General features: G+C 38.5%; 1 protein-coding gene across 1 annotated transcript in view; it reads right to left on the bottom strand.

Moving 5' to 3' along the window:
* The window catches only part of SPATA16 (spermatogenesis associated 16), a 200,799-nt gene that overhangs the window by 11,241 nt on the left and 167,658 nt on the right, over nucleotides 1-21,900 (bottom strand). Inside the window, exon 9 of the mRNA XM_034672863.1 lies at nucleotides 21,666-21,749. Within this exon, the coding sequence (XP_034528754.1) occupies nucleotides 21,666-21,749 (84 nt within the window). The remainder of the gene's footprint in view (nucleotides 1-21,665; nucleotides 21,750-21,900) is intronic.

Here is a 21,900-nt window from a genome sequence, read left to right as displayed (position 1 = left end):
TGCTTTGGCTGTGTCCCCCAAATTTTGATATGTTGTATTTTCATTTTCATTCAGTTCAATGTAGTTTTTAATTTTCTTTGAGACTTCTTTTTGATCCATGGATTATCCTAGTATTTAGAGATTTTCTGTTATCTCTCTGACGTTGGTTCCATTGAGGTTGAAGAAAACATTGTTTATGATTTCAGTATTTTAAAAAAAGTTGAGGTTTGTTTATGGCCTGGGATATAGTCTATTTTGGTATATATTCCATGGGCACTTGAAAAGAATGTGTATTCTGCTGTTGTTGGATAGATGTTCCATAAATGTGGGTTAGGTACTCTTGCTTGATGGTGTTATTGAGTTCTATATATACTTGCTGACTTTTCTGATTAGTTGCTCTATTGATTCTTGACAGAGAGGAGTTAAAATCTCCAACCATAATTGCAGACTTGTTAACTTTTCCTTTCAGTCCTATCAATTTTTGTTTCATATCTTTTTCAGACCTGTTTGGTGCATATGCATTGCTATGTCTTCTTGGTGGATTGACACTTTAATCATTATGTAATATCTTTCTCTGTTTCCAGTAGTTTTCTTTGCTCTGAAGTCATGTAAAATACCCAATTAAAACCACAAAATTCACTAGCACTTTCCTTAATAATGTCTGTATGATATCTTTTCCATCCTTCAACTTTCAGCCTGCCTATGTCTTTATATTTGATGAGTTTGTAGACAGCATATCATTGAATCCTGAAACTAAATTCATTTTGCCAATCTCTGTCCTTCAGTTGGTATATTTAGACCATTTACATTTAATATAATTATTGCTATGTAAGGGCTTTGTCATTTTATTTTTTGTTTTGTTTTTGCTCTCTTTGGTTTTTTAATTTATTTTTTAACCTTCCTAGGAGTACTGAGACATTTTTAAGAATTCCATTTTAATTTAGCTAGTGTTTTTTGCATATCACTTTGTATAGCATTTTTAGTAGTTGCTCTAGGTATTAATATACATATATATTTCAATATATAATATAAAATTAAATATATAAATATTTGTATATATAAATACACTTCAAACATAAAATGCACAGACCAGTAGACTGAAAATTTTACTTTTTTCTTCATTTTATGTTCAGTCGGAGTGTAGAGACCTTACTTTAACATGTCTTTACATTCCTCCATTTATAATTTGCCCTACATATATTCCCCCATTTTAATATTTGCTCTACATATATTTAGAAGGTTATTAATATGGATTTACTTCCCTTAATAGATATACCTATTCAGATTGTCTATTTCTTCTTGAGTGAGTTTTGGCAGATTGTGTCTTTCAAGGAATTTGACCCATTTCATCTAGGTTATCAAATTTGTGGGCATAGCATTTGTTCATAGTATTCCTTTTTTGTCCTTTCAATTTCCATGGGATCTATAGTGATGTCCCCTCTTTAATAACTGATTATTAGTAATTTGTGTCTTCTGATTTTGTTTTGTTTTTTTCCCTTAGTTAGCTTGGCTAGAGGCTTATTGATTTTATTGATCTTTTCAAAGAACCAGTTTTGTTTTGGTTGATTTTCTCTATTGATTTCCTGTTTTCACTTTCATTGATTTCTCTTCTAATTCTTAGTATTTATTTTCTTCTGCTGGCTTTGGACTTAATTTGCTCTTATTTCCTTAGTTTCTTAAGGTGAAAATAAGATGATTGATTTTAGATCTTCTTTTCTAATGTGTACATTCAAATGTTACAAATCTCCCTCTAAGCACTACTTTCATTATGTGACAAAAATTTGGTAAGTTGTGTTTTTATTTGCATTTGGTTTAAAATATTTTAAAATATCTCTTGAGATTTCTTATTTGACCCATGTATTATGTAGATGTATATTGTTTAATCTCTGTATTTTGAGATTTTCTTGTTATTGATTCTAATCTAATTTCATCATGGCCTGAGGGCAGACATTGTATAATTTCTATTATTTTAAATTTTAAGGTGGATTTTATGGCCTAGAATGTGGTCTATGTTGGCAAATGGGCAACAATAAAGCAACAATGTATTTGATTATGCATGCCTATGTACACATCTTTATGTGTATATGTGTGTGTGTATACCGATATACACACACACTTATCTTTGCTTATATATATAAACAAAATGAATGAAAGCTATGCTACAGATATGGAAAAAATGATTATTCTGTTATTATAAGGTACTCACACTACCTGTGTAGTGGTGTAGTGGTATCCATTTGAAACTGGACTTGGATTAGTTGTAAATGTATATTGTAAACTCTAGGATAACTAGTAAAAATAGTAAATTATAACTGATATGCTAAAAAAGGAGAGAAAAAGAATCATGTAAAATACCCAATTAAAACCACAAAAGGCAGAGAAAGACTGGAAGACTGTTACGAATTTGTCAACATTTGCTAAGTATGAGCGCAGGGTGCTGGATGATGAGCTGCATGCAGTTCAACAAAAGAGATTCTTTTTTCTGTCCCCTTCATTCTGTCTTTGAAATCCTCCACTGAGTTTTTAAGTTTTTATTTTAATTCCAGTATAGTTATGATACAGTGTTATATTAGTTTCAGGTGTACAGTATAGTGATTTTGTTGACTGTTTCCTTTGCTGTGCAGAAGCTTTTGATGTATGTAGTCCCACTAATTTATTTTTGCTTTTATTTCCCTTCCCTCAGAAGACATATTTTAGAAATATGTTGCTATGGCCAATGTCAGAGGGATTACTGCCTCTGTTCTCTTCTAAGATTTTTATGGTTTCAGGTCTCACATTTAGGTCTTTAATACATTTTTTTAAAGATTTTATTTATTTATTTGACAGAGAGAGAGACAGCCAGCAAGAGAGGGAACATAAGCAGGGGGAGTGGGAGAGGAAGAAGCAGGCTCACAGTGGAGGAGCCCGATATGGGGCTCGATCCCAGGACTCTGGGATCATTCCCTGAGCTGAAGGTAGACGCTTAACGACTGAACCACTCAGGTGCCCCGGTCTTTAATACATTTTAAGTTTATTTTTGTGCATATTGTAAGAAAGTGGTCTATTTTCATTCTTTTCATGTATCTGTCCAGTTTTCTCAACAACACTTGTTGAAGAGACTTTTCTCATTGGATATCTTTCCTGCTTTGTCAAAGATTAATTGACCATATAAGTATGTGTTTATTTTGGGTTTCCTATTCTGTTCTGTTGATCTAGATGTCTGTTTTTGTGCCAGGACCATATTGTTTTGATTATTGTTACTTTGTAAGATAACTTGAAGTTCAGAACTGTGATGCCTCCACCTTTGCTTTTCCTTCTCAAAATTGCTTTAGCTATTTGGGGTCTTTTGGGGTTCCATATATTTTAGGATTGTTTGTTCTAGCTCTGTGAAAAATGTTGTTGGTATTTCGATAAGGATTGCATTAAATGTATAGGTTGCTTTGGGTAGTATAGACATTTTAACTATATTTGTTCATCGATTCCATGAGCATGGAATGTCTTTCCATTTCTTTGTGTCATCTTAGTTTCTTTTATCAATTTTTTATATTTTTCAGAGTACAGGTTTTGACCTCTTTGGTTAGGTTTATTCCTAGGTATCTTATTATTTTTGGTGTAATTGTAAATGGGGCCGTTTTCTTAATTTCTCTTTCTGCTGCTTCATTATTAGTGTATAGAAATGTGACAGATTTCTGTGCATTTATTTGGTATTCTGTAACTTTACTGAATTCATTTGTCAGTTCTAGTAATTTTTTGGTAGCGCCTTTACGGTTTTCTATATGTAGTATCATGACATCTGCAAATAGTGACAGTTACTTCTTCCTTATCAATTCGGATGCCTTTTATTTCTTTTTGTTGTATTTTTGTTGCTGTGACTTGAACTTCCAGTACTGTGTTGAACAAAAGTGGTGAGATTGGACATCTTGTCTTGTTCCTGATCTTAGGGGAAAAGCTCTCAGTTTTTCCCCATTAAGTATGGTGGTAGCTTTGAGTTTTTCCATATATGGCCTTTATTATGTTGAGGTATGTTCCCCCTAAACCTTTTTTTTTTTTTTGAGAGAGAGAGAGTGTGTGGGGGGAGGGGCAGAGGGAGAGAGAGAATCTTAAGCAGGCTTCACACTCAGCATGGGGCCTGATGTGGGGCTTGATCTCATGATACTGAAATCATGACCTGAACCAAAACCAAGAGCCAGATGCTCAACTGACTGAGCCACCCAGGTGACCCTAAATCTATTTTGTTGAGAGTTTTTATCGTTAATGGGTGATGTACTTTGTCAAATGCTTTTCTTCATCTATTGAAATATAATATGGTTTTTATCCTTTTTCTTATTGATGTGAGGTATCAAGTTAATTGATTTGTGAATATTGAACCAGACTTGTATTTCAGGAATAAATCTCACTTGATCATCGTGAATGATTTTTTTTTTTTTTAAATATATTCTTGGATTCAGTTTGCTAGTATTTTGTTGAGGATTTTTGCATCTATGTTCATCAGAGATATTGGCTTGTAGTCCTTTTTTTGTGGTGTCTTTATCTGATTTAGGTATCAGGGTGATACTGGCTTCATAGAATGAATTTGGAAGTTTTCCTTCTATTTTTTGGAATAGTTTGAGAAGAATAGGTATTAACTCTTCCTTAAATATTTGGTAGAATTCCCCTTGAAGCCGTCAGTCCTGGATTTTTGTTTTTGGGAGTTTTTGGACTACTGATTCAATCTCCTTGCTGGTAATCGGTCTGTTCAAATTTTCTATTTCTACCTGCTTCAGTTTTGGTAGGTTATATGTTTGTAGGAATTTATCCATTTCCTCTAGGTTGTCTAATTTGTTGGCATATAGTTTTTCATAATGTTTTATTACAATTATTTGTATTTCTGTGGTGTTGGTTGTCATTTCTCTTCTTTCATTTATGATTTTTTTTTTGAGTCCTTTCTCTTTTTTTCTTGATAAGTCTGGTTAGAGGTTTATTGATTTTGTTGATCTTTTCAAAGAACCAGCTCCTGGTTTCATTGATCTGTCCCATTTTTTTTTCTTTTTAGTTTCTATATCATTTATTTCTGTTCTAATCTTTATTATTTCCTTCCTTCTGATGAATTTGGGTTTTGTTTGTTATCCTTTTTCTAGCTCATTTAGGTGCAAGGTTAGGTTGTTTGAGATTATTCTTGTTTGCTGAAGTAGGTCAGTATTGCTATATACTTCCCTCTTAGAACCTCTTTTGCTGTATCCCAAGTGAAGGATCATTGTGTTTTCATTTTCATTTGTTTCCATGTTGATTCTTTCTTTGATTTCTTCTTTGATTTCTTCGTTGATCCATTCATTGTTCAGTAGCATTTATCAATAGCATATTATTTAACCTCCATGTATTTGTGGTCCTTCCAGATTTTTTCTTGTGGTTGACTTTTAGTTTCATAGCATTATGGTCAGAAAAGATGCAGAATATGACTTCAATCATTTTGAATTTGTTGAGGCTTGTTTTGTGGCCTAATATGTGATCTATTCTGGAGAATGTTCCATGTGCACTTGAAAAGAATGTGTGTATTCTGCTATTTTTGGATGAAATGTTCTGAATATATCTGTTAAATCCACCTGGTCTAGTGTGTCATTCAAAGCCACTGTTTTCTTGTTGATTTTCTGTTTGAATGATTTGTCCATTGATGTAAGTGGGGTGTTAAAGTCCCCTACTATTATTGTATTACTATTAAGTAGTTTACGTTTGTTATTATTGTTTTATGTATTTGGGTTCTCCCATGTTGAATGCATACATATTTACAATTGTTGTATCTTTTTGTTGGATTGTCTCCTTCATTAGTATACAGTATCTTTCTTTGTCTCTTTTACAGTCTTTGCTTTAAAGTCTATTTTGTCCAACGTAAGTATTGCCACTCTGGCTTTCTTTTGACATCCATTTGCATGATAAATGTTTCTCTAGCCCCTCACTTTCGATCTGCAGGTGACTTTAGGTCTGAAATGAGTTTCATGTAGGCAGCATATAGATGGGTCTCTCTCTCTTTTTTTTTTTTTTTTTAAGATTTTATTTATTTATTTGAGAGACAGCCAGTGAAGAGAGGGAACACAAGCAGGGGGAGTGGGAGAGGAAGAAGCAGGCTCCTAGCGGAGGAGCCCGATGTGGGGCTCAATCCCAGAATGCTGGGATCACACCCTGAGCCTAAGGCAGACGCTTAATGACTGCACCACCCAGGCACCCCAAGATGGGTCTTTTTTTATCCACTGTGTCACCCTATATTTTTTGATTGGAGTGATTAGTCCATTTACATTCAAACTAATTATTGATAGATACATATTTATTTCCATTTTGTTACTTGTTTTGTTGTTGTTTTTGTAGGTTTTCTCTGATCCTTCTTCTCTTTCTCTCTTTCATGGTTTGCTGGTTTTCTTTAGTGATGTGCTTGGATTCCTTACTTTTTATTTTTGCATATCTATTACTGTTTTTTGATTTGTGGTTACCATTCAGTTTATATATAACATCTTCTGAATATAGCAATCTACATTAAGCTGATTGTCACTTAATTTTAAATAAAGTAATTGCTCATTAAAATATTTCTTATGGGTACATAGGATCTTTGTAAGATAATTCTAATATCTCTATCATCTCTGTGTTAGAATCTATTCTCTTTTCTCATTCAGTTTGGGGATCTTCCTGGTTCCTGGTAGGATGAGAGATTTTCATTTGAACTCTGGACATTTTGGGTATTATGCTATGAGGCTCTGGATCTTGTTTAAACCTTCTCAATTAGCTGGATTTTTCTGACACTGCTATGGCAGAGGATGGGAGGGGCACTGCCTTGTTACTTCTAGATGCATACAGAAGTTCAGGTTCCCCACTTAGCTTTCATTGGCTCCTGAGGGAGGGGCTCCTCATTACTTCTGTGTGAGGATGAGTGTTCAAGTTCCTCACTAGGTTTTCAGTGATACCTCCCTAACTGGGAGGGGTAGCAATACCTCATCAATGCTTGTCATGTGGCCTCCACTGACATCATGTTGAGGAGGCAGGCTCATAATTGTTGGTGCATGGCAAAAAACCAGGCCTCCTCTGACACCACACCAGCAGGGGGAAGTGGAGGAAGTGGTGCCTTACCACCGAGTGGAAATGAAAGTCCAGGTTCCATATCTGGTCTTTTCTGACACCACCCTGTTAAGAGGGGGAAGGCTGGGACACCTTTTTATAGGTAGTGAGGATAGAAGTCTAACTCCTTGCTTGGCCTTTGCTGGCATGCGTGGGTGTTGGATCAACATTTTTTCTGTGATATTTGGCTGAGTAGAATGATTATTGTCTAAGAATTTTCCATTTTGCTAGTCTTCCTGTTTCCTTGTCTTTTGACTGAAAGAGCAGGCTTTTGTCGGGGCTTGTTTTGTCTACATACGTAAGTGTTTCTGGGTTACTAACTTCTTCAGCAACAAGTGTAGGATGTAGGAGAAAACAAAAATCCATCATGACATTCCTCAAGTCTTCATATCTCTCTGCTGTCAATCCTTTTCATTTTACCTTCCAGAGTCTTGTATTTGTTTTACATATAATGTTCAGGATTTTTAGCTGTACTTAATGGGAGGAACAGGGAAGAGCATATCTGCTCCATATTCCTGAAATAGAAGTCTTCTATCATGGTTTTTTAAACAGTGATTTTTGACCCCTGTACTTCAGGGAGGTTTCTTGAGTCAGGTTTTCCAGTTGCTTCTAAATATCTATGTTACTATGATGTAGTGAATCATTGTGAAGCTGAGGGGGTTTTCTCTGCATAAGAAGTCTTGGGAAATTAAAAGTCTCTTCAATTCCTTTTAATTCAATACAAGGGGGGCCTAACTTTATCTTGTTTTTAGGTTAGGCTCTCTAACATAGGTTTATATTCATTCTTTCACCAGCCATCTCATGCCCCTCTCCAGAATCTTTTCTCAAGCAGAAAACCATTTTTAGCAGAGTACACATAAGTTTCACACAGACACAGAGTTTTGATGATATTAAGAGATATGGGTGTGTTTATGCTTATGGCATTTGTATGTGTTTTAGATTATAGTCTTGTGCCCTCCTCCACATGCACCATTTTAAGAAAGTCATAACCAGAATGAGAAATGGACCATACCTTCCTTTAGGGCTGCATGTAAAGACACTTTCATTTCTGCCCTTCTCCAAAAGATGAAAGGTATAATGAGTACACTGTAAATGATTGAATGAGCTACAAGTCAATTGCTCTGAACTCTGTATTAATCCCACTTTCAATACAGAATGGAAGATGTCCTATGGTTCATTTAACTACCAAGTGGTATAAGCTGTTATTGTGTTATTCTCCAGAATTATAAAGGATTGCAAAACTTAATGTATAAAATACATGCAATAAAATGCTGGGCTGCCAAGCAAAGAAGACACCTTTGGTAATTTAAGGAGAGTAACTTTAGAATGAACTGCAAACTTACTCTTCGGTTCAAAATAGAATTGAGATATATGCTCCCCTCCCTTGCCCCAGATATTTCACTGAACTTCTGAAAGACACATTCTGAAAAGTTTTTATAGACATTAAAAAAACTATAAGCATTTCCAATTTCTCTTTTAGTTACCTTCCTATATTAGCTCACTAGTGGAACAGGCACAGGGAGGAATCCCAGGAAATGAAGGAGTGAAAAATATGTTGTCCAGTCCCAGGCTCAAGGCTTCTGGGCTCTGAGGATAAAGCTTGGAGGGGTTATGGCAATATGTGCTTCTGAAATTGCATTATCATTGGCAGCCTGCATTTCTGAATAGTTCAGATAACTCACCAAAAGGTGACCCTCAGATCGATAATAAGTATGCTATAATAATGACCAGACTTCCAAGCTGTTTCCTTGAAGTTCTAATGTTGTAGGAAGAGGGAAAATGGTGAGCTATCAGAGCTAATCTAAACACAATGTTTATAGGAGGAGGGATAACAAGGGAAGAGTGAGAGCAGATGATCCAAGGTACAGTGGGTGCCAAGTTTTGGATTTGGTCAGGCAGCTGCCTCAAAGCTGTCTGGATACATCCTCAGCTGGGTCAGTCAGCCGTGATCTAGAGAAGGATGGAGGATGGCTACAATAGCCTCTGATGCTCCTTATTCCACTCACCGCTGAAAAGCAGGCTCAAGGGTCGTCTTACCGGCCGTCTTACAGAATCTGAGCTTGGGTCAGACAATATTCTTTGTGCCATTGACTTTTAGTAGCTGCATTTGGCTTAACATAGGTGTTCTAGCTAATGATTATTAACAGAGCCTTTGACCCACCCAAACAAATCTGATTCAAAACTAAGCCCTGTCACTACAAACTTAGGATCGTTTCCTTGTTAATTCTACAAAGCTCTTTTTCTCATCTTCCAAAGGAAAAATAATGACATCTCCCTCACAGGATTGTTGCAATGATTAAATGTGATAACCTGATGATGAAGTGCTTGGCACATATTAAAAGATCAATAGTAATCACTGGTAATATTTGCCATCACCACAGTATTAATTAACTTAATTATTTATCTGAAATAAAATTTTCTATAGCTTGTTTTAATTGGGGTAGTTATTCAGAAGCAAGCTTCAAAGAGACTGACATAGCTTGATCATTTTGAGTAACACAGTGTTTTAGCAGGTATGTGAGCACAATGGCAGTTAGTTTTGTCTACCTCTTGATAAACTCCTGGCTAAATCCGGCAAAGCTCCTGGATATATACTCCCCAGATGAGTGCCATGTTAGGATTTGACTCCTGCACAGAAATGCTTCTGCAGCAGAAATCATGAAAGTTTTAGAATACTTTCAACCAACAAAGTCCATAAAAGAGGTATCCTCAGTTTTGTAGGGAAGACCAAGCACAGGTGAAAATAAGCGATTGGCAAATACAGTTGTTGAAAATGTTTAACAAATTAACCACACATTTTTTCCTTTAAGTCGGAGGAGAAAGCTGTTGTTTGGTTTAAATGGTAACTGAAATTCATCGTCTAGACTCGGAGGATCGCACTATAGCTGGGGAAAATGGCTAGAACAAAGGCTTTTGGCTTTCTCCACTTTCCAGGCTAGACTTGACTTTGCTGAGTACAACATTTGAGGATGAAATGCTCCTTCCAGGTCCAAATGCCCTAGGGCTCAGCCTCTGACCACAATCAGGAGCTCTGCCAGGGCTTTGGAGGGGGCTCCTCCACTACTGCTGCTGTCTGGAAACTGACTGGCACAGACTCACCCATCCCAGGAACCTCCAAGATTTATCCCAGGCATCTGGCCTCTTCTGCCCCTTGAGCCTTGCCGCTCTCCTTGTCCTCAGAGTCTGTCCCTGCCCTCCCCAGTGTGGTCGACAACAAGAGCACTTAGGTTTCTCCACACGATCTGCATTATGCCATGGACAGAACTGCTTCACAGTGCTTAGAGTACACACTGTAAAGGAATCTGGGGATATGCTAATGAGGAAGCCCATAACCAGAAGCAGAGAAGATTCACAATCAAATTGCAATAAATCTGCAGAGACTCCTTAAAGAACAAGACACACAGGAAAAGCCTGATTGCTGGAAAAACTGCTTTGCAAATGAGTAGTGCTGCTACAGAATCTTTGAAAAGACAGCAGTTCTTTCAGAGAGACACAACTGCATGCCCTAACCACATATTAGTCAGCCCAAATGACTGGACGATGAATGATAGTGCTGCATGTGCAATCTCTCTCAGAAGAGTTTCTGGAGGGATTCAGGTTTGAATGCTGATGTGGAAAGTAAATAAAATGTTCCAATTTGCTCTTCTCTCTTCCTCCTCAACCAACTGCCCCTGGCCCATCTCCCAGATTTGTATTCTCCCCTGCTTGCTCTGCCTACATCGAGAGCCTCGAACAGAACAGAGTTGCTAAGGGACATACAATTCTATCCCATTTTCATCTTAAAAGACCAAATTAGTATATCAATGAATATTATGTCTATATGATGATGAATATGACTTATACATTAAGTTTTTGAGATAAACAGGATGTAAAAAGCTAACTAATTTTGAACAAGTTCATACGGATGGTTTAAAGATATCCACCTACACTCCATTAGTTGAATTCATTGAAGATTGAGATGTACCACATTATAATATTTGATGAAATTTTAAAGTAGTATTTCTTTTCATGAAAATTCACAGGACCATGATTACATGGTAGAGTATTTCCTTCATTACTTTTTAAATAACAAAATTTAATTTCTCCCCATTTAGTCTCAAATCAGTGATCCAGAGGCATACCAGAATAAGACAATACTTTATGTTGTACTGGATTAAATTCTGATCTTCTCAATGTGAAATTTAGACTTTGTAAAGGAAGAACGAAGAACTGTTCCTCTGAGTTGCAGACAGAGTGCTGCTTAACTGTTTCTCTTAACTGATTCTGTGGTGAGAAGAAATAGGAATGTTCCAACTTAACAGTTGGCACATTTTTTTTTGAGACTCCTTTTTCTAAAGACTTCTTTTTCTATTTATCTTCAGGCCTAAAGCTTTAATGGGCTTTAGGATTCAATGCTGTGACCATAATGGGCTTTAGGATTCAATGCTAGGTAACATAATGGGCTTTAGGATTCAATGCTAGGTAACATAAAATCATAGACTCTGAAGGTGGTAAGGGTATAAACACAGGTTTCTCATAAGGCTGTGACTTGCCCCAGGTCCCATGAGTGGGCGCTGAATTAATGGTCAAGGATTTGCAGATTTAGGTCCTGTATCTTTTCTGGTTATAGATGCAAAACTAAGGAAAAGGATGGGGATCCTACAGAGCTGGATTATAGAGGCAGACTACACCAAAAATTCCTTACTGATTCCTTAGGCCCAGATTGAAGAACTTTGTTTTGGGAATTGAAGACAATCAATGTGCTCGTTTATGGTCAAATTTCCCTTTAGTTGAAAGTCACCGTAATTCCCCATTTGGCTTCACACCTGAATGCTCAGCTATACATAAAACGATGCTGGTCAGTCAGGCTTTTTAATGCAGCACAAAGCTTAGGCTTCTATCAAGAAAGAGTTTAGGCTCTAGGGTCAGATCAAGTCCTGGCTCCATCACTTACTGTCTGTGTGCCTTTACGCAAACTGTTGAACTTCTTTGTTTAATAAAGTACACATTTGACCTCACGTGAGGACTAGTGGGTTGGTATATGTAAAGAGAATACAGGAGAATGTTGGCATATTTAAAGAGCTTAGTAAACATTGACTCTTATTCCTTCATTTTGATGGTCTGGCTTTCAAAAGACTCATTCATTCAGAGCTGGAAGGGGATCTAAAATCTCCTAGTTCAATATCTTTACAGATGAAAAAACTGAGGCCCAGAGAAAGGAAGTGGGCTTCTGAGCTAATTTGCAACAGGCCCATGTCTCCAAATTGCTAGTTCAGGGTGCTTTTTCACTGCTCTAGCCACCGTCTAAATAAGCCTTTGATCTTCTTTTGGATAGAATACTGAAGCTGACCATTTCTCACATCTACTGCCACCATCTGGGTTCAAGGCTGAAGCCATCCAAACTTGGGTTCAGGCCATCATAATTACTCTCCTGTATCATTGCAGTAAACTACTAACTAGTCTCCCTGACTCTACTCTCAGCCCCTTCAATCTATTCTGAACTCAGCAGCTTAGAGTGTTTTTGTTTTTCTCTTTGACAAAGCGTTGTGTCCTCTGCTCGCTCACTTCATCTTCTGTTACTCTCATTCATTCTATTCCAGTCCGCCAGCCCTCCTAGTACTCCCTTGTACATGCCAGGTACTCTCTCATTTCAGGGTTCTACATTTGCTGTTTCCTTTACTTGGAATACTTTTCACAAGGTATTTGCATGGCTTGCATTCCCTTCAGATTTTTGTTCAACGTCACCTCAGTGAATCCTGGCCTGACTATTCTAGGGCGGTTGCAGTCATTGGCATTTCCCATTTTGCTTTCCTGCTTCCTCCAGCCATGGCATTCATTACTTGTAATATATTCCATATTTCTTTTGGTAGTTTAGTGCCTACTTTAGAATGCAAACATTATGAGGGCACTGTTTTTTCATGGCTATATCTCCCATGTCTAGAACACTGTCTGACCTGCAGGAGATGCCCAGTAAATGTTGGATACATGCATGAATGAGCAGTGTGATAACAAGACCTCTGGGATATTCAAACGTGTATGTTTTCTCAGGGTTTTGTTGTTGTTGTTGTTATGGACTAAACTTGGTTGAAGAGTCCTTTAACCAGGGACTTTCCATGGCATGGGACTTTCCAACATGAGAAAATTTACCCTTTTTTTTTTTAAACACACAATCTGCTTATTTTTGTATTTGTACAGCTAACCCAACGTACATATATTTTTCTTGAGTTAATTACTGGAAAGGAAATATTCCATAAAGCCAAACCAAAACAAAAGCTACTTTCCTAAAACTCTATAAAAAACATATTTTAGTTTTGGTAAATTAGGGAAAAACGCAATTGTCTCCTTCTTCCTTTTTCTGGGTTCCTAGAGAAATCTCAAAGAAAAAAAATGTAGACAGGAGGTCAGCACTCATGAATCAGATTTCATCTTGATAGGCTTTTTATAGTCCTGTAACGAAGTGAAGGCCTGGAAATTGTGTTAGGTAATGGGGATTCTGACAGACCCTTTAAGTACGTGGAACTAGGAGGTGCTGCTATAATTCTGCTTCTTCAGATGAAAATTCCAAGTGTTTTCATTAGGTACAACAGCTGTTTCTATTACAGATAACAGATCTCAGAGGTGGTGATGCTGATATCAACTTCTAGTGGGCTCAGAACACAGTGTAGCTTGTACAATTAGGTTTTTTTAATTATTTTTTTCTGCACACGCAAATTAACTCTGTGGCAGTAAAAGGAAATTACTTACTTGCTACCGGAATTGTCTGAAATTGATATGATCATCCCTTGTAGAGTCACATTAACCAAATTAAAAGCCCTTGGGAAAAATTTGGCACCCTCTTCCTTCCCATTCACATCTTCCTAAAGACCTCTCAGGAGCTTCCATTTAGAAAGCTAGGATCATTACCAGGGCTTTTAATTTGGAAAGATTGGCTGCTCACCAGTGAGTCTTTCTAGACACCTAGTGGTTGGGTAGAGTGGCTTTGCAATGTTCCAACCTCAAACGCCTTGACTTTAATATCCTCCTGACTCTTTCTCACTTGCAGGTGTTTTCCAGCACAGGACAGAGATCCATAGCTCTGCTGCTGGAGCTCGTCTCCAAGGTCGATGCTATAATTTCATTCTCTTTATGAATGCACATATCACTATTCCTTGGAGAAATGGAATCTATTCCTCCAGCCCTGTGAATCTGGGCTGGTCTGTAACTACTTTGACCAGTAGAATATGGTAGAAGTTCTGGACCTATCCTTTAAGAGGATTGATGGTTTCTACTTCCTTTTTTCTTGAAATAGTTTCTTTCAGAACCCAGCTGTTTAAAGCCTAATTCACACGGAGAGGCCACATGTAGGCACTCCAATCAGCTGTCTCAGTTGACTAATGTCAGTTGTCAACCACATGAGTGAGCCATGTTGTAGTCTAGTACATCTTAGCCTTCAGATGACTCCAGCCCCAGGCACAGAAGCCAACTGATTAAACTACACGAGAGACACTGAGCAAGAACCACCTAGCCAAGTCTGGTAAACTCATAGAATTGTGAGAGATAATATTGGGTTATTACTAAACCCCTATATTTGGGGTGATTTATAACAGCAATAAATAATTGCAATAGGGGCAAAGTGGGAAGCCACAGTCTAAGCATTCCTATGAATGTGGGCATCAAAACCTAGCTTAGTGTGAGGTGGAATTGGTGGTTGTCTATAAGATGGAGGCAGGTATAGACAAATGCCAACTTCTCTTCCATCTTTTTGACTGATCCTTGGAATTTCATAATTCGACTGTTGCTCTATTATCACTTGGACTTATAAATACAAATATGTAGTGTACAAATGTAAAATTTTCTGGGATGGATAATGCTATAAACAAGGGTCCAGCAAACTTTTTCTATGTAGGGTCAGATAGTAAATGTTTTAGGCTTTGTGAGCTACATGGTTTCCGTAGCAATTAATCAACTTGGCCGAGGTACAGAGACGGTTATGTAAATGAATGACATGGCTGTATGCAATAAACTTTATTTATAAAAATAGGTGATTGGCTGGTTTTGACCCATGGGCTGTAGTTTGCTGACCCCATGCTAAAAAATTATTTCTATCGCCAACAGAAATATTTGGTTATATTGCTTGAGTCTCATCAGAATTGCATCTGGTTTACCTCTAGCTCCAATTCCTCTTGCCATTTCTTTTGAGTCTCCTTTGTAGGTTCTCTTCCTAAGTTTGAAATGTGTTCCTCAAGGCTCTCTTTTCTTCTTATTCTATGTTCTTTCTCAGCCATCTCACCGTCTCGAATAATTTCAGTTAATATCAGTTTGCCAACAGCTAAGAAATCTCTCTCTATTCAGTCTTTTATCTAGAACTCCAGACTCCTGTACTCCCCCTTTGATGTCTTGCCAGCACCTTGAGTTCAATGCACTTTTGTGCCAGTTATTAGCCTGTAGTCTCTTAACTCCAAACCCACCCTTCTATGATTAGCTCTGTGATGCTGGGGGCTGGAACTCTGCAAACCCCATTTCTGTTTTGCCAGCTGTTAGTCTCTGTCAATAGGAGGCATTAGAGGGGCATTGCAAGGCCAAAAGAAAAAAGAGGGACTGGCTGCTTCCTGTTTACTTGCTGCTGACTTCCTGTCTTCTTGGGGTTCCTGTGAGTATCTCTTCAGCAATGCTTCTTTGCTCCAAAAATTTATGCTCTTTTCTGTAGTAGTGGTTGAATCTAGTTTTTCCCCGTGTTGCAGAATTACCTCCATTACAACTCCCTCCTAGCTCCTGCTACCGTTCTTCCCATCAGTACCAATGAGTTAGTGCCTCCTCCTCAGAAGTCTGATCTCAACCCTTCAGGATTCCTCCTCCAAGCTCAGAGGCAATAGCGCCAGCTGAGCAGTGCCTCTTAGTGGGAGGTCTGAGTTTTTGTCCACAGCAGGATGCTTGCTTCAAGTTTCTAAGTTTTAATAATTCCAGTCTCTCCTATTTGATTTCCCAGCCCTAATGGGTGGTAGCTGCTCCCTTTAATTTCTTCTTCTGTGCTAAATTAATGTTCTCCTTTGCTTTTGCAGTTAGCTATTTGACAACGTCATACCTAGTTGACTATTCTTTATATTAAATTCCCTTTCAAATATCTGGAGTGGTTTCTGTTTTCTGACTGGACTCTGAGTTTATATTCTCAGCCCAAAGCTACACTTTAGAAGTGCATTCTTCCTTAGTAAATGGCACCAGCAAACCTCTCTCCATGCCCTGCCCAGTGACTCAAGCCCGATGTCTGGGCATTATTCTAACTTCTTCTATTCTCTAAACTTCCTTATGCAATCAGTGAACAGGGCCTGTAGATTTGGTTTCCTGCACATTCCTTCTATCTGTCTGCCTTTTTCCATCTGTACGCCCACCACCATAGATCAAGCCATCGCCTTACAACTGACCTCCCCACGTTTCTGTAGCTCCTCAATCTGTTCTCCCNACTTTGACCAGTAGAATATGGTAGAAGTTCTGGACCTATCCTTTAAGAGGATTGATGGTTTCTACTTCCTTTCCTCTTGAAATAGTTTCTTTCAGAACCCAGCTGTTTAAAGCCTAATTCACACCGAGAGGCCACATGTAGGCACTCCAATCAGCTGTCTCAGTTGACTAATGTCAGTTGTCAACCACATGAGTGAGCCATGTTGTAGTCTAGTACATCTTAGCCTTCAGATGACTCCAGCCCCAGGCATAGAAGCCAACTGATTAAACTACACGAGAGACACTGAGCAAGAACCACCTAGCCAAGTCTGGTAAACTCATAGAATTGTGAGAGATAATATTGGGTTATTATTCTAAACCCCTATATTTGGGGTGATTTATAACAGCAATAAATAATTGCAATAGGGGCAAAGTGGGAAGCCACAGTCTAAGCATTCCTATGAATGTGGGCATCAAAACCTAGCTTAGTGTGAGGTGGAATTGGTGGTTGTCTATAAGATGGAGGCAGGTATAGACAAATGCCAACTTCTCTTCCATCTTTTTGACTGATCCTTGGAATTTCATAATTCGACTGTTGCTCTATTATCACTTGGACTTATAAATACAAATATGTAGTGTACAAATGTAAAATTTTCTGGGATGGATAATGCTATAAACAAGGGTCCAGCAAACTTTTTCTATGTAGGGTCAGATAGTAAATGTTTTAGGCTTTGTGAGCTACATGGTTTCCGTAGCAATTAATCAACTTGGCCGAGGTACAGAGACGGTTATGTAAATGAATGACATGGCTGTATGCAATAAACTTTATTTATAAAAATAGGTGATTGGCTGGTTTTGACCCATGGGCTGTAGTTTGCTGACCCCATGCTAAAAAATTATTTCTATCGCCAACAGAAATATTTGGTTATATTGCTTGAGTCTCATCAGAATTGCATCTGGTTTACCTCTAGCTCCAATTCCTCTTGCCATTTCTTTTGAGTCTCCTTTGTAGGTTCTCTTCCTAAGTTTGAAATGTGTTCCTCAAGGCTCTCTTTTCTTCTTATTCTATGTTCTTTCTCAGCCATCTCACCGTCTCGAATAATTTCAGTTAATATCAGTTTGCCAACAGCTAAGAAATCTCTCTCTATTCAGTCTTTTATCTAGAACTCCAGACTCCTGTACTCCCCCTTTGATGTCTTGCCAGCACCTTGAGTTCAATGCGCTTTTGTGCCAGTTATTAGCCTGTAGTCTCTTAACTCCAAACCCACCCTTCTATGATTAGCTCTGTGATGCTGGGGGCTGGAACTCTGCAAACCCCATTTCTGTTTTGCCAGCTGTTAGTCTCTGTCAATAGGAGGCATTAGAGGGGCATTGCAAGGCCAAAAGAAAAAAGAGGGACTGGCTGCTTCCTGTTTACTTGCTGCTGACTTCCTGTCTTCTTGGGGTTCCTGTGAGTATCTCTTCAGCAATGCTTCTTTGCTCCAAAAATTTATGCTCTTTTCTGTAGTAGTGGTTGAATCTAGTTTTTCCCCGTGTTGCAGAATTACCTCCATTACAACTCCCTCCTAGCTCCTGCTACCGTTCTTCCCATCAGTACCAATGAGTTAGTGCCTCCTCCTCAGAAGTCTGATCTCAACCCTTCAGGATTCCTCCTCCAAGCTCAGAGGCAATAGCGCCAGCTGAGCAGTGCCTCTTAGTGGGAGGTCTGAGTTTTTGTCCACAGCAGGATGCTTGCTTCAAGTTTCTAAGTTTTAATAATTCCAGTCTCTCCTATTTGATTTCCCAGCCCTAATGGGTGGTAGCTGCTCCCTTTAATTTCTTCTTCTGTGCTAAATTAATGTTCTCCTTTGCTTTTGCAGTTAGCTATTTGACAACGTCATACCTAGTTGACTATTCTTTATATTAAATTCCCTTTCAAATATCTGGAGTGGTTTCTGTTTTCTGACTGGACTCTGAGTTTATATTCTCAGCCCAAAGCTACACTTTAGAAGAGCATTCTTCCTTAGTAAATGGCACCAGCAAACCTCTCTCCATGCCCTGCCCAGTGACTCAAGCCCGATGTCTGGGCATTATTCTAACTTCTTCTATTCTCTAAACTTCCTTATGCAATCAGTGAACAGGGCCTGTAGATTTGGTTTCCTGCACATTCCTTCTATCTGTCTGCCTTTTTCCATCTGTACGCCCACCACCATAGATCAAGCCATCGCCTTACAACTGACCTCCCCACGTTTCTGTAGCTCCTCAATCTGTTCTCCCGCTATAGCCCTAGAGATGTATCAAAAACGTTTTCTGGATAAATACTTTCTGAAACATTCCAAATCCTTAACATAATTTATAAGTCTTTCTGTGATTTGACTTCTGCTTCTCCACTTCATTTTGAAATATGTTCCTTGCTCCTTTATTACTTTTTTCCCTTTATCAGTTTTTAAATTTGCCATGCTTTCTTTGCCTTCTTGGTACAAACTCTTTCCTCTTTGTAGAAATCNTAGAGGGGCATTGCAAGGCCAAAAGAAAAAAGAGGGACTGGCTGCTTCCTGTTTACTTGCTGCTGACTTCCTGTCTTCTTGGGGTTCCTGTGAGTATCTCTTCAGCAATGCTTCTTTGCTCCAAAAATTTATGCTCTTTTCTGTAGTAGTGGTTGAATCTAGTTTTTCCCCGTGTTGCAGAATTACCTCCATTACAACTCCCTCCTAGCTCCTGCTACCGTTCTTCCCATCAGTACCAATGAGTTAGTGCCTCCTCCTCAGAAGTCTGATCTCAACCCTTCAGGATTCCTCCTCCAAGCTCAGAGGCAATAGCGCCAGCTGAGCAGTGCCTCTTAGTGGGAGGTCTGAGTTTTTGTCCACAGCAAGATGCTTGCTTCAAGTTTCTAAGTTTTAATAATTCCAGTCTCTCCTATTTGATTTCCCAGCCCTAATGGGTGGTAGCTGCTCCCTTTAATTTCTTCTTCTGTGCTAAATTAATGTTCTCCTTTGCTTTTGCAGTTAGCTATTTGACAACGTCATACCTAGTTGACTATTCTTTATATTAAATTCCCTTTCAAATATCTGGAGTGGTTTCTGTTTTCTGACTGGACTCTGAGTTTATATTCTCAGCCCAAAGCTACACTTTAGAAGAGCATTCTTCCTTAGTAAATGGCACCAGCAAACCTCTCTCCATGCCCTGCCCAGTGACTCAAGCCCGATGTCTGGGCATTATTCTAACTTCTTCTATTCTCTAAACTTCCTTATGCAATCAGTGAACAGGGCCTGTAGATTTGGTTTCCTGCACATTCCTTCTATCTGTCTGCCTTTTTCCATCTGTACGCCCACCACCATAGATCAAGCCATCGCCTTACAACTGACCTCCCCATGTTTCTGTAGCTCCTCAATCTGTTCTCCCGCTATAGCCCTAGAGATGTATCAAAAACGTTTTCTGGATAAATACTTTCTGAAACATTCCAAATCCTTAACATAATTTATAAGTCTTTCTGTGATTTGACTTCTGCTTCTCCACTTCATTTTGAAATATGTTCCTTGCTCCTTTATTACTTTTTTCCCTTTATCAGTTTTTAAATTTGCCATGCTTTCTTTGCCTTCTTGGTACAAACTCTTTCCTCTTTGTAGAAATCTCCATTTTCACCTGGATAGCTACTACGTATCCTTAAAATGTTGTATTAATATCACTTTCTCAGAGATGGTTATTCTTTTTCTTTCTTTCTTTTTTTTAAAGATTATTTATTTATTTGAGAGAGAGAGAGAGAAGCATGCACAAGCCTGAGTGGGGGGTAGGGGACAGAGGAAGAGGGACAAGCAGACTNTTTCTTTTTCTTTCTTTCTTTTTTTTTAAAGATTATTTATTTATTTGAGAGAGAGAGAGAGAGAAGCATGCACAAGCCTGAGTGGGGGGTAGGGGACAGAGGAAGAGGGACAAGCAGACTCCCTAGTGAGCAGGGAGCCTGATGTGGAGCTCAATCCCAGGACCCTGGGATCATGACCTGAGCTGAAGGCAGATGCTTAACCAAATGAGTCACCCAGGTGACCCCAGAGATGGTTTTTCTGACCTCTCAGACCAGATTATATTCCCCTATTTGTTTCTATGGATTACTGCACATCTACTTTTTAACTATAATATTCAGTAAACTTGTAGCTGTATACTTGTCTTCTTTCCTAGATGGTAAGGCCCATATAGGCAGGGGCTATGTTTATATTGTCCAGAACAATACCCTTAATACCCAGTGTTCTTTCCAGCACGTAAGTCAACAAATATTTGCAGAGTTCAGTTAATTTCCGTTCTATGCATTTACCATAGGACCTCTGAGCTGATTACAGAAGACACCCATTTCCTCAAATGCACTCGAATCCATCATGGCTGACTGTTACCTCTTAAACCAGAGGTTTCTTTGGATTGCTCTTCTCATATCTGACACCAGTTTTCTCTTTATGGGTTCTGAAAGTGATTGGAGGAGACTGAATGGAGAGTAGATTGACTAGAATTTATCACCTTTAACTGGACTGGAGACTCAACATTATTCCCTCCTACATTGTCAGAGAGCTGTGTAGTGTCACACGAGCCTTCCGAGTACCTGGTGCTAGGTGCAGCCCTGTGCTNCTCTTTATGGGTTCTGAAAGTGATTGGAGGAGACTGAATGGAGAGTAGATTGACTAGAATTTATCACCTTTAACTGGACTGGAGACTCAACATTATTCCCTCCTACATTGTCAGAGAGCTGTGTAGTGCCACACGAGCCTTCCGAGTACCTGGTGCTAGGTGCAGCCCTGTGCTTGTTTTATTTAACTCAGGCAGCCAATGAAAGGGCGTTCCTCTACTTCTAACAGCCGGTGTGTTACTCCTCCACCCAAACGTAACGTGTTAGCTTCTTTGTAGCTCCCTGAAATGTAGCCCTTACTCCTTGAGTGGGGAGAGTGTTGGGGGGGAAGACGGCTTGAAAAAAATCTATAATAACCGATAATGAAGAAGCTCATAATGAAAATGGAGTATGAAAATGAACATAAGAAGACCCATGAAAGCATATGACCACAAGCTGCTGGAGAAGCAGACCCAAGGAAACGTGATATATATCCATTGTGATTCTGGTTATACTTCCAGGGAGATAGCTGCATTTATTTAAAAAAGAAAACAAACTATAAAACAACCTGAAGAGCTTTCTGTTCTTTTTATCTTCTAAACAGATTTGACCCAAGATGGACATTTTCTCTGAGAATAATACGTCTTTTCCCTTCAGCTGAAAGTCTTACCTTCTGGATTGTATTCCACACACGTTCTTTGTCATTTCTTTTTCCTTCAAGGGTGTCCATAGCATCTGCCATTAGTGACTGCAGCTGTGGTGCCAAGATAAAAATTATCAGTGTGGAATTCACACAGAAATAACTTCTCTAAATACACAGATTAAAACCTAATTAAAAAATCATTTGTACAATGATGATTTTATTACTCATCTTTCCGACAATGAACACTGCCACCTCGTCTTCA

Source organism: Ailuropoda melanoleuca, chromosome 1 (assembly GCF_002007445.2).
Source record: "Ailuropoda melanoleuca isolate Jingjing chromosome 1, ASM200744v2, whole genome shotgun sequence".
Lineage (NCBI taxonomy): Eukaryota > Metazoa > Chordata > Mammalia > Carnivora > Ursidae > Ailuropoda > Ailuropoda melanoleuca.
Note: the sequence above shows the minus strand (reverse complement) of the source record. Positions and strands in the feature narration are given on the sequence as shown.